Below are 13,920 nucleotides of genomic sequence, written 5' to 3'. Positions count from 1 at the left end.
CCCCGAGTAGAGTCTCTCAGGCTGCATACAAATCCTGCCCACTACACTTCAACTGGAAGACTGATGGAGGGTTGCAGCCTGGATGTGAATGGTGCTTAGGAGGCACTATTCAGGGCAGGGAAGTCCCTTCAACACTTCACTGTGGTCAAGTTGGTGGAAGTGTGAGAGCTTGTGGGTGTCTTACTGTCTTTAAATTAAACATTTAGAATTTGTTGAAAAGGTTAACTCACATCACTTTGACAGCGCTAGTCCAAAAGAAAGTACATCTTAGTCAAATCCCTGAAAAGCGCCTTTCATTTTCCCTCCCTGACCTGAAGGTCAACTCCTGGAGGATGAAGAAAGACTGATGCACAAAAATCTCTGTGGGAAGGTGACAAGAGATCAGCCAGGAGTTAGCAAGTCAGAAGAGGGAGTGTGAGGATGAGACAGTGTTAGAGAGAAAGGTGGGGCGTGAAACAGGGAGCAGGTGTGAGGGTAAAAAGGGTAAGAGTGTGAGAGGGGAGGTAGGAAGCTGAGGAGAGGGTTAAGTGCAAAAAACTTGTCTCCATCTAACACCCCCCACTCGACATCCACACTGAGAGGGTTTGTGTGGACACGGCAGGCCTGTGTGTGTGTGGACAAGAGTAACTGGTGTGGGAGTTTGCTGTCCACATGAGCATGTGCCTATCAGGAAATGAACTGTATGTGTCTCACTGTGCGTATAGAGTTGTGAAGTGGGATTAGCTGCTGGTTCCACTTGTATTTTTTCTTCATTATAAATTCACATTTGAAATGTTTGAAAGGTTCTAAATGTTACACAACAAACCGCAGGATAATTTAACAATACCTTATCGCCATTAGATTAAATTACTACAACTTTGTTTTTGAGACATGGTGTTTTTTCTGTGACTTTGGTACTCTATTGTAGACGGCTCTAAATATCTCAGATCTCATGAACCTCGTGCACCACTGCTATGGAGATGAAGCCAGTCAGATACATGACTTCGAGCTGTGGCAAATGTTTTTCTCGTTGTAACTTGGATAAGAACACTTCACCAAATGAAGTTGACAAATTAAGCCAACACTTGACAGGAATAAAAAAGTAAATTGATATCGAGGAAGAGTTCAACATTTTTGGAAATATGCATATTTCCTTTCTTGCTGAAATGAGAAGATTGTTTCCAAGCTACCTATGAAGCTAGAGCCAGCAGCCACTTATCTTAGCTTAGCATAAAGATTTAAAGGAGAGGGAAACACCTAGGCTGGCTCTGTCAAAAGCTCAAAAGCATGTCTAACACATTTTTATCTTGTTTGTTTAACCCATACACAAACCAAAATGTTGTGGAACAAATCCTCCCTTCATGAAGGTTTCAATGTTCAATTTTTGTTAAAGAGGTGTTGATTGTGTGACTGTTTTGGAGGGTGTAGTTTGTGGTGCTGTTGAACTGCATTGCATCATACTGACAGGTATTTCTATTATTTTGTCCATCCCATTCAAATCACTGAGGGTAAACTAAAAAACACACACACCTCTTTGTGTAATGCAATACAGTTAATCAGCATCACGACTTGAAGACGCCAAAATGACAGTTTCAACAAAAACTCTACATTATAACTTTCATCCAGGAAGGATTTACAGCAGGACTGTTGTATTAGACTGGATCAGTTTTAGCTAGGTGTACCTAATAAACTGACAACTGAGTGTGTGAGTTTAACTTGGCATCAGGGAATACAGACAGGTGGGTGGGCAAGGAACATGTTTGATAGCTTTCTATAGCGTAGTCCTGTGTGTCTGTGTGTGTGTGTGTGTGTGTGTGTGTGTGTGTGTGTGTGTGTGTGTGTGTATGTGGCTTGAGGGACTGGTCTGTGGGGAGCTGATTGCGCGGGCTCTCATTATGTGGCCAGTGGCTGTAATGGAGTGTGACAGCAGCGTGCTGTGCTCTGGATCTCTGTCCTTCCAGCCTGCAAAGCCAATTAAACACACTCTGCCCTGCTCTCCCACTGCCTCGTCCTGCTTCGCTCTCCATCACTCCCTCCTTCCTTACTGCTTTCCACCCCCACCCCCTTCCCCCTCCACCACTACCATTGCCACCATCAGCTCCCCAGCCCTTCCTTGTCGGTGCCCACTCTCTCTGGGGCCTTATATGCCAACCTTTGTAGCTGACTCTTTCTAACTCCTCCACCACCACATCTCCAAGCTCAATACTTGCAGCTCTTTTGCTTCTGGCTCTTATTTCCTGTCGTCTACATAACAATTCAAAGCTCCAATTGCTTCTGCCCTCCCTCATGTACCCCTGAGCCTCCCCCACGCCAACCTAACACCTGTCTACCAGTGGCTTTGCAGTAAAGCAGGGCTCCTTTGCAAGGGGTGGGGGGGCAGAGAGAGAAGTGCTAGGCTGCAGGGGGAGAAAGCCTCTGATGACAGCTTCCCTCTGTGCTCACACACACACACACACACACACACACACACACACACACACACACACACACACACACACACACACACACACACACACACACACACACTAAATACAGGGAGAGAGGGAGAAGAAGAGTGGGACAGCAATACTTGGTTCCTCAAGACCCAGAGCAGTCATAACCACTTAGGAGGAAAAATGCCCTGCAGCACGAAAAACACACAAAGTCCATTTATCACTCCCTCATAGTCCCCCAAAATGTGCGCGCGCACACACACACACACACACACACACACACACACACACACACACACACACACACACACACACACACACACACACATATAGTACACATATACTCTATGTGTGTGTGTGTATGTATGTGTGTGTGTGTGTGTGTGTGTGTGTGTGTGTGTGTGTGTGTGTGTGTGTGTGTGTGTGTGTGTGTGTGTGTGTGTGTGTGTGTGTGTGTGTGTGTGTGTGCTTCCTTGACTGGACTTTTTTTTTTTTTAAGTGTTTAAAATTAAGGCCTGAAAGTGCAGTCTGCGGCACAGACGCAAAAATCTTTCAACATCTTTCCTCCTCCTGTGAATCCCTCTGACAGCACCACTCATGTAGATGCAATTAGTGGCAGAATTTACTTCCTCCAAGGGAATGTGTGTGAATGTGCGTGTGCGTGTGAATGTACGGTGCTGAAGTGTGAGTTAAGAGAAATGCGGGGAGGAGGAGAGCAGGGTTTTTGTACCTGTTTTGAACCAGCCACCATCAATGAAAGACTCTCTGGTCTCCTGAGGTTTGTTCCAGTACTCCTTAAAGACAGACGGACCTCGAACCAGGAGCTCGCCCTCTTTCCCCTCCAGACCTGGACATACCTGTGGTATATTCACAGAGTGAACGGTTTAAAATACAGTTTAAGAGTTTAAATTAGCCAGAACAACACTTAAATGAGCATCTAGTTGATTGCTGGGTGATATACTAGCCAACAGCTGCAAGAAAACAAATGCTACACTGAATGGCAGAAGAAGCCAAAATGCTGCATTTCCATGTGTAAATATGTAGCCACTATCTGTATCCTGGCTTGTACAGTATATGTCAGGGTTTTGAAATCAAAATCAATTACACAACTTGACATATTCCTGTTTTTCATCCGCTGTCTACAGATAGATCAGCTTATAACCTATTCATCAGTTGATTACCCGAGTGTTTCTGTGATCGCCCAGCACAATTGTGGTGTTGGTTGTGTTACTCATGACAATCCGAACTTCCACACGGGGAAGTGGTGACCCCACAGCCCCTGTCAAATCAAGCAGAAATACACAAGAAAAACACATGAGTACAAACTGACGACAGTCTATTCAGAGAAGGATGGTATGGTTTTTGTCCCTTTTAAAGAAGGTGGACACTTACATTGATAGTAACCAACAGAGTGATCACCACCAACATCTAGTGCAGGATTTCAACCACAGTGGGAGTGCTCTCTTCCGAGATGGCATTAACCTCCGTCTGCAGGGCATAACTGGTCACTAAATGGTTTGCTGAGCTTGTAAAACATTGTAAACCAAAAGCCATTCGTCTCAGTCACCACAAGTCAGCTTACTTTGGCAGTGATGAGGATTTCTTGGGAACGCCTGATGCAGCTGTTTCCACCAACATCAAGTGAACTATGATTAAGATAACTATTTCTGAACATTTGTCTTAGACTTTAAAAAACAGATACCAGGGCTAGAATACACTCTAGGGCATTGCAATCTACCAAGTGTATTGATTTCTCAAAATGACACTGAACTACAGCATCCGTGGCTTTAAGTCAATCCAAGATTCACAGTATCACCCTTCTCTGTCTCTACTTTAGCACCACTTTTATGCTGAATCTGAAAATGAAAGCAAACTGCTTCAGTCTGTTACTCCTAACTACTGCTAAGTGCTTGACAAGGCTTTTTATTGAAGCACAGCTACATAAAAATGTTATAACTGAGCTGACCAATTATGAAATACAATAAGAGCTGTGTGTCAAAAATGCTGTTCATAACTGTGAGCTGCGCTGATGTTTAAGTGAAACTATTAATAAGAAATGTGTTAAAGAAATGTGCTACAAATTCAAAATGTACTGACACACCTTCAGTCTCCATCTTTGTGTGTGTGCAAGTGTGACCCCCTGAGTTAGTAATTATAGCAAGTGTGCAAAGGTGATACATGTGTGTGTGTGTGTGTGTGTGTGTGTGTGTGTGTGTGTGTGTGTGTGTGTGTGTGTGTGTGTGTGTGTGTGTGTGTGTGTGTGTGTGTGTGTGTGTGTGTGTGTGTGTGTATCTGCCTGAAGTCTATTACGCCGTTTCACAGACCACTGCTCTCTCAATGAAGAGCAGGTCAGGTCCCAATTAAAGAGCGATTCTCTCACTTCATATTGATCTAATCCACTCCAGTCCTGATTGGCAACGTCTATCACACGCCCTCCATCACTTGCACTCAGTGCAGCAGGGAAAACCAACTGACCATAAAAGTAACTACACTGTTACTCAGTGGACAAGAAGGATAACAAAGAAGCTTGAGTCACAAGGTTGCACAAAAGGTTACCAAGTTACAATGATATCCTGAACTGCTGCCAACACTGTAAACAAGGTTAATTGAGACCTGAAGAGCAAGGTTTGCTCTGGTATCTTACTTTCATTAGAGTCAGAGTGTCTGTGAGGATCAGCTACAGCTACAGCTGGAGGACATTCAATGTCTTGCTAAGCGGGGTTAAGCTGCCAGGATGCTTCATCAGAACTGCTTGTCGGACAGTCGCATAGCTTCGGAAACCCCATACCTTTGCAATTCAGACCGGAGGGGGTCAGTGTCCAACCATTTCTGTTACTTTCATGCCATTATTGGCCAGTTGTGTAGAGCTGAGAAACGAGTCTTTGAACTTCTCTCTTTTAGCCATCTTTGTTCCATTTGTTACACCGGATCTTAGAAATCAACACGGTGCGTATAACATCATTAGCAACTGGAATGAAATAACTGAATTGTCCTTTACAACACAGCTGGTGATGAAAACCAGAATTAAAACCAGAAAAGGTAAATTTCAGCCTCTCGTCCTCTTTTCCTCTAATCGTGGTGAAGAAGTGCAGACCGAGTAATTTTCCTCGAGTTCTTCACCAAGACCAACAACAAAAAAAAACTGCCATCAACAAAATGACAAAATCAATGACATGACTCCCCTCCCTCAAATGCAAAATCCATTCATGGTTCAACTCAGGGAATCTGTGTGTTCCTCTATGGGCTCCTCTATCATCTTTTTTTTCCCTCTCTTGCATCAGGGGCTCGAGAAACTTTGGAGTCTTGTAGTATTCGGGTATCAATGATTCAGCAACAATGAGTGTCATTTTGAAGAGAGCAAGCAGGTTATAAATGCTACATGCTAGATGAGAGTGGAGTGGAGCCAGAATGACAAAGGTCCAGATAGGATTGCTCTATAGTTACTCTAAGAAGTTCTTGAAAGATTTCATATTTTCTGAGCTTCAAATGACATAAAGCTTTGGAAAGATGACATCTGGATGAAGACGGATTTAGGCCTGGAAGATGTGACACTGTCTGTTTTCAAGAGTGTGATAATGAGATGGAAAGAAGTAGGATGAACCAATCTCATATATTTACATCTCAACAACGGCAACATGACCTAGAAAGCCACACTGTTGTTAATCTGGAATGCCCCACAACTGTTAGATATACAACAAAATCAGGCCTGTTAGATTATTAATAAAATTGCCATCAATAAGGTGTATAAAAACAATGAGTTTTCTGCAACCTAGTTGGCGGGGGACAGAAAGAAAAGACAGTGAGTGTGTGTGAGGGAGGGAGAGAGAGGGTGACTCCACTCCACTATGCCTCTGAGAGTGTTTCCTGCGGTTGCTATTGATCCATTTTAACCTACTTAAAGACAAGACAGGAACACACTGACTCAAACAGCCACAAGCTCATGCCTGCATACACTTACACCTAGATACAAACACGCGTACACACAAACGTACACACATCTTCCACAAGTCTCTGCGCTGCAATGGAAACATCAATACAACCACAGACCTCTTGAAGCCATTCTTAATAATCACCTGAGAGGAATCAAACAAAGCCTGTTCAGTTTATACCAAACATTAGCTGACAAACAAACAAAACAATGCCCCAGCAAAACAGCAGACAGAGGATTACCCGATCCACTTGCAAGCTAATTAGCTTTACCTGTAAGACGAAGAGTTGGCTGGGGAACAGGAAGGGAAGGAGAAGGTGGGGAAAGAGAGGAAGGAGGGAGGACAGGAAAAGACAGGAGAAGAAAGCAACCACCGCTAGTCTGACCTCATTTCTTCACCGTGCCTTTGTTTCTGCATGTGTGAGGGAGGTGTAGTTGGGATTGTGGGGTTTTACCTGACATCACACCAGAGAAAACTGCCTACGATCAAAACACAACACTTGAAGCCGAAGCACTGAATCAAACTGGTGAGGGTAGTGGAACAATATCAGAGATATTTTAGAAATACGTGATAAAAAAGGGGAAAGTTACTGACTGCATTGTTATACAAACGGTTTCCTTTCTTCGATGATAATTTAACATGCTGTTGTTACAGCAGTGGCATTATATTTATAATATGGCTGTAGTGCAAGTAAAAGATTGCACTTTTTCACCATGTTTGTCCACTTTCTATCAAGAAATATGTCCATACGGTCTTAGAGGATGCTACATATTGAAATATAAAGTAGCCATCTGAATTATGTCGAAACTATGATATCTAGAGGACTTTAACCAACTTTAACGCCATTTTAACAGATGCCTAAACATTTCACCAACAGATCAGCAAAGTTGTTTATAGACTGCAGTTTTCTAACCTGTCTTACAGTGATGGTGTTCACGCCAGTCAAGAGCACATGAGGAAATGCTGCTCTTGGTTTGTTTAGTCATGACAGGGTTTTCAAGCTTGAGTAACTGCTGATTATCAAACCTGTCTTTAAAAAGCGTTTTGTTCTGGCTTCATTTCCTGCTGCTGATCCGACAGTTGACTTGTAACCTCACCACATTTTGCTTGGAAGAAGACCAAGGCCTGTATTTTCAGCTTTGTTAGTGCTGTTATTGTTTTTACACCCGGGGTCGATTGATATTATTGCTCTCAACCAGAGGGAGGCAGAGTAAATAACTTTGAAACATAGCTGGTCTGTGTATGACCTTTAACCATACTTGTTTGTATGGAAGTATATAAGCATCCAGTCAAACTAGTGTACCTGGGATGCGTGGGCCCTTGAGAGGGTTGGACAGTGCCATGCCGATCTCGGTCATGCCGTAGCGTTCCAGCAGTGTGTGTCCTGTGATCTCCTCCCAGCGCTGCAGAGTGGGAAGAGGGAGAGCAGCCGAGCCCGAAACCATTAACCTGGAGAGACAGAGAGAGAGAGAGAGGACCAGACATGAGGGAAACACTTCAGGTTCCAAATAACACATTTCTAGTTTTTACTATGCCATAATAACTTTTTCAAACATGTCAATTTTAAATCTGTTAGGACTAGAAATTAATATGGGTTCACCGTAATGATGGGCTTTAAAGTTTATGAAATAGCTGGAAATTAAAAAAAAAAAAAAAGGGGTAAAACATGTCAAAGAGAATTAGGAAGTTCGTTTTTGTACATCCATGGTGCACATTTTGTCAGATATTGATCAGTCATTGAGTAGGGGAATTTGTCCACTGGTCCAGGTCAAAAATTGCATGATTCTAACAACATAAAAAAATGTTTGAAAAAAAAACCCAAAATATATCAAGGGGCAATAAAATACCCCTTATCGCTATTCTGACATATCTGCGTAAAGAGTCCTAGTAAACACGAATCTGTGGATCAGCATGACATAGATGCTACGTCTCTGAAACTCTGCTGGAGGGATGAACACCATTCTTCCAAAAGACAGTCCCTCATTCAGTCTCACTGATGGTGGTGAAGAGCTCTGTCTGACATGTCTTCAGTCAGGTTCAGATGGCCATAGCTTATAGTCTGTATATACACACATATACATTCATCCACAAATACATCTACCCATGAGTAAGCTGTCTGTCATTGATCCCGCAGCCCGTACCTGATCCTTTCTTTGCAGACCGCTCTGACAAAGTCCTTGACATGAGGCTGTGTGAAGTGCTGATCATAGTACTGGATCAGCTTAGAGTAGATAGTTGGCACAGCCATGAACACATTAACCATGGGAGCCTTGGAGCTCAACAGCATCTCCCACACCTGCAACACAGCAGAGAGAGAGAGGGAGAGAGAGAGGGAGAGAGAGAGAGAGAGAGATAAGCATAACACAAGAGGGAGGAGGGAGGACAGAGATAAGGAAAGGTGAAAAGGAAAGCAGTGTATCTAATGGATGGGGCCATGCAAACTAAATTATTACATCCAGATTCATTCCATTACAGCATGTGATAAAAAAAAAGTTACTTTTTTTTTTCTGTATTTGATGTAAATGGCAGAGTAAAGTCCAGACAGCGACCTTATATTAAACCTGTCAACACAATGCCAAAAAGACAAGAAAAAAAAAGTCAGGATTTGTAAAGGTCAGAAGGAGGAAAATAGCAGACTGCTGTGGGCCAGTTAAAAGGCTACTTCTGACAAATGTGCTTTTTGACTGTTACAGAAGGAGCCACTCATGTCCTCCACTGCATCAAACATGCTGCTTTAAACTCACATGCAGGCGTTGATGGGCATAAACATACACCGTGAACCACATTCACATATAAAGATACTGTTCAAATATCATATAAACCCACTCGTTCAAGGACAAAGCCATTTTACACATGCCGCCACACCCACTCCACCTCATCCCACACACACACACACACACACACGTAGTCTGGGTACATCACAGTAGATGATGGGAGGATGGGATGACAGCATGAATTAAGTGAAGGTGAACGACAGCTTCTCTAACTCCCGTCTCCCCCTGGGAGACAAACGCTCCTCCCCAGCTGTCTCCCCTCCCCTCTCAGTCTACTTATCCTCACTTCTTCTCCTTTCATTCTACCTCCATTTCCCAAGTGCTTCTTTTTCATTCTCTACTTTCATCTCTGACCCTGCATCCTCCCTTCATCTTTCTTTCTCACCTCTTCCCTTCATTCCCTATCTCACATTCACTTACCTTCTCTCTCCATTTCGTAATTTCCTGCTTCGCTGCCTCTGCAGTCGCCCTCTTTCTTACCCTCTCTCTCACACACACACACACACACACACACACACACACACACACACACACACACACACACACACACACACACACACACACACACACACACACACACACACACACACACACACACACACACACACACACACACACACACACACACACACACACACACACACACACACACACACACACACACAGAAAGATGTAGTCTCTCCCATCATCGGTCTTACCTACAGTAACACCACATCTCTCTTAATGTGCCAGAAATTTCTAAACTCATCCTTCCACTTCTCCTTTGAGTCACCTCGTCGTAGACTCCTCTAATCTATTACCTATTAACTTCCCTTCCGCTCACCTCCTCTGCTTCTAGCAAACAAGCATACCTGAAATGTATAGACAAATAAAACTGAGATGATTAAGATTTGTCAACAGTCTAATCAAATCCATATGCCATTCCTCACAATACCATTTCAAGTTGATGTAAAAATTGCAGGCGTTCACAGTTCACCTGCACACACACAGAATAAAACTCCATGCAGAGAGAAAGATTATTAACTGAGTGTGCCCTGACCATTCTGGGTGGTGTCTATCAAGTGCAGTGGAGCGCTTCCATCAAGTCCAGTCTGGAGGGGAGAGGAAGGCAATTTATGTCTGTCAAAGAGTTGGCCTGCACCTAGGGGACAGGATGTGGTGAGAACCCAAAGCCACGGCCTGCATCCTAAACAACTCCATGAGCTGCTCAGCCCTGCACTCAACATGAGACTCCAATACAACTGCCAATTCTTCTTGAGAAGGATTAGATGTTGAATGTCAAAGGTCCGTAGTGCTGAGTATAGAAAACTGTCAGGTGTCAAAAGTTGGCACTGAAGCTTGGTTAGACCTTTATATAATTGATCAGCTGTTTACCTTCGATAAGCTATAATAATGCTGCTAATTTCAGATTTATTTAGAAGTTTTGAAGTTTTTTGTACAGTGGCTTGTATAAAAACACAATTAAATGGTGATGCATTTGGCTTATTTTTGGTTTAAAAAAAAAAAACTATGTTCAAGAAGAATATTTTTATATATCTGAAGGTTATGTAATAAAAAATGGTTTTGTTATTGGTACTGAAAGTCTGGTATCATACTGGTGACACTGTCAAAATAAGAGTCTACAGCCATGCTGTGGCTGTGTGACGCTGTACTTTGGCACAGCTGTGCTTTGAGCCGAATGTGAATCTCTGCATGCCAACAAGCTTACAATGACAAAGCTAACATGCTGATGCATATGATGTTTAGGAGGCTCACCATCTTAGTTTTACGTCTAACTTTAACGTTCGGCAATGAGTGCTAAACACATAGTATAGCGGCAAACGATGGGAGCGTCTGGTTTTGCAGGAATTCAGGCACGTACCAGCGTATTGAGCAAACTGAAATTTGAAAAGTCAGGGGTGATTACAATTACATTATTTGTGAGGGGAACATGAATGCCTGAAAGAAAATTTCATGGCAATCCTTTCAATAATTCAGTGATAATTGTTGAGGTATTTCATTCAAAACCACAAATGTTTACTGCATGTTGAGGAAAAGTCAGGGGTCCACCAAAGTCAGTGGGATTTATCCTCTGGGGAACTTGAATGTCTGTACCAAATTTTGTGCCAATAAATCGAGTAGATGTTAAAATATTTCACAGGATAAATGAAAAGTCGGATCTGCCGGTAGCAATAAAGTAAAAGTGGGGGGATTACCAAAACCAGTAAGCTTCCTGCACTGGAGAACATGAATGTCTGTACAAAATTCAATGGTAATTCATCCAACAGTTGCAGAGATATTTTTGTCTGAACAAAAGTGATGGATGCCCGACAGCCTAGTACTACAGACTTAAATTGCCTCCCATAAAGCCAAAACACAGTCAAATGCTTCATCCCCCCCGTGTCTTGTCCAACCTAAACCATTGGTGTATGAAATATCACTTTAGAGATATCAATTTTGACTCTGGATTATACAACAGGCAGATGTAAGTGTGTAAGGATACTTTTAAAGTAACTCCTTCATCAACCAGGCTACTTAATAAAATGCCTTACTTGCCTTTTTTTTGTTAGAACACAATGAACTGATGCATTATGATATTACATTTGAGTATAACTTTTCTTAATGTGTTGAATGAATAATTTACTTATTTATGCTTAATCTAAATATAACTTGCTGTGACGCAGTAGTCAATGGGGATTTAAATAAACAAATCAGACTGGTGCTGTATGAACCCCAGGTGGAGTATCTGCCCCTGTCAGCCTGCAACAGTACGCTTGAAATAGACTTATCTGCGATTTACTGGATCACAATTACTGCAGTGAAAATTTCTTCCACTATCTCTAGGCAAAATCAGTAAAAATCAATGCCGGTCTCTGCTGCCTAGGCTACCCTTCAGAGATCTTAGGGGAAAGAAGAGACAGACTATCGATCACTTCATCAATGTACTGTAACTTCAGGAGGAGGAGAATAAAGGCTTTTTTCTGAGGGTGAAAGAAGGGGTTTTGTGGTTTGGTACGCAAGGTCAAGGATAACAGTTGAATACTGATAGCTATAATAGTGTTGCAATGCCTGTGTTGACAGATACATATGTCCTTTAAAGACCTTTCCTTTCCATCTACCTTCACTGCCATTAAGCTGTAGAGGTCCTGACATACAAAAAAAAAAAAAAACACACATACATTGAAAAACGTGCATTCACACTTCTATACACACACTTAGCACCCCATCTTCCCCTCCCTCCCCAGGGCCAAACAAGCACTATCATCCTTCAATGTCAGCTCATCGATTGATCTGCTGCTTAAGCCCCTGCCGTGAGTCGGCATTGGTCAGATACAAAGCCACACTGGGCAATTCATCACTGAGCCCCAAACACTTAGTTTGACAGGCAGAGAGGAGGAGGAGGAGGAGGAGGAGGAGGAGAGACGATAGAAGGAGAGAGGGAGAGGAGACGAAGCGGAGAGAAAAGAGGGAAGAAGAAAAGTGGAAAGGGAAACACTCATAGAGAAAGAGGGATTTATGTGGAAAGAGCTGAAGGTCTTTTTCAACCCAGCAGCACTTTGTCCATACAGGACTTCTAAATCTGAAGTACTTCTCAGCCTCACTGTCATACAGTCGCCTCCTTAGATTACAGTTGAACAACTGCCTCTTTTGTTCAGAGGTGTTCATGAAACTGCACCAAGAGAAAGAGTTGGGGAACAAGAAAAAGACAAGAGATAAAGCTCAGTCCTGACCTTCTGAGGCTGGAACTCAGGCAGCATGACGCAGGTGGCGCCCACCCAGAGTGGGCACAGCAGCTTGTTAACGATGCCATGCACGTGGTGTAGCGGCAAGGTGTGGAGGATGACATCATCTCTGGTCCACGCCCACTCTGAAACCAGACTCTGGACCTGACACGGAGAGAGGTGGAAGGAGCAGGGAGGAAAGAGAGGAGGAGGTCAACGTGTCATATCGTCTTCAAAATAAATCATCTCAACCAGCTCCTAATGTTGCAGACATGATGATCTCGTGATGATCTATAGTACAGAATCGAATCTTGTGGCTCATTTGAATTCTTCACCATTGTACTATAATGCTCTGGTAGTATGTATCTTAATCTTTCTAATGGGACCACTGTAATTTCCATTTTTTATGGATGAATAAAATAAACTTTGATCTTGAACCTTGTCTTGTGGAGGAGTGAATAGTAGAGAACTTACTCGTCAGGTCATGTTTGATTTTGTGGTCTCGTCATGCAGTTTCCTCCTAGCCTGCTGTATTCACATATCAATTAGTAATTTCCTGTTTTTGCCCAGAGACCTCTATCCCTATGAGCAACAAATATGGCTTTAGTTGGACAGCAAAATAATAACTCAAAATTATTACAGTCATTATGGTCTATGACCGCTCCTGAAAGCTGTATGTCTGTTCAACAATTAATGTCTCCCTGCATGATATGTAAACTGAGTATAGATAATATTTAGTACAGAAAGAACTAAAACCTGCTCTTTATCTCTATGTTTTGAATAATAGATTGCTGCTTTGATTGTAGATGCTCTGAAATAGTGTATCTCAGCATGATGTCACATCAACATACAGTCTTTTTTACAAGTCCTGAATTTTATGTAGTGGATTGCTCGTCTATTTTTCATTAAGCCTGCAGTTATTACAGGAATGAAGGATATGAAAATCTCTGTTCTTCAAGCAAGGAGAGTAAATTGAGTTTTATTAATTTTATTCTTAAACCTCACTAACTTTCCATTTAGCTTAATTTAGTTGTCAAAATCATATATGGTGATTATGGAGGTCATGGAAAGTACTGTCATCATCCTCTCACCCTGTGAACTTATG

At 42.5% G+C, this 13,920-nt stretch overlaps 1 protein-coding gene across 1 annotated transcript in view; it reads right to left on the bottom strand.

The window, feature by feature from the left end:
* acsf3 (acyl-CoA synthetase family member 3) overlaps nt 1-13,920 on the bottom strand; it is a 30,617-nt gene that overhangs the window by 12,056 nt on the left and 4,641 nt on the right. The window contains exons 3-7 of the mRNA XM_056372571.1: nt 12,825-12,980; nt 8,482-8,636; nt 7,644-7,789; nt 3,593-3,690; nt 3,142-3,268 (exon numbers count right to left, since the gene is read on the bottom strand). Of these exons, the coding sequence (XP_056228546.1) occupies nt 3,142-3,268; nt 3,593-3,690; nt 7,644-7,789; nt 8,482-8,636; nt 12,825-12,980 (682 nt within the window). The remainder of the gene's footprint in view (nt 1-3,141; nt 3,269-3,592; nt 3,691-7,643; nt 7,790-8,481; nt 8,637-12,824; nt 12,981-13,920) is intronic.

The sequence above is a fragment of the Seriola aureovittata genome, chromosome 1 (genome assembly GCF_021018895.1).
Source record: "Seriola aureovittata isolate HTS-2021-v1 ecotype China chromosome 1, ASM2101889v1, whole genome shotgun sequence".
NCBI lineage: Eukaryota > Metazoa > Chordata > Actinopteri > Carangiformes > Carangidae > Seriola > Seriola aureovittata.
The sequence above is the reverse complement of the archived record's forward strand: the minus strand, read 5'-3'. Positions and strand labels throughout refer to the sequence as shown.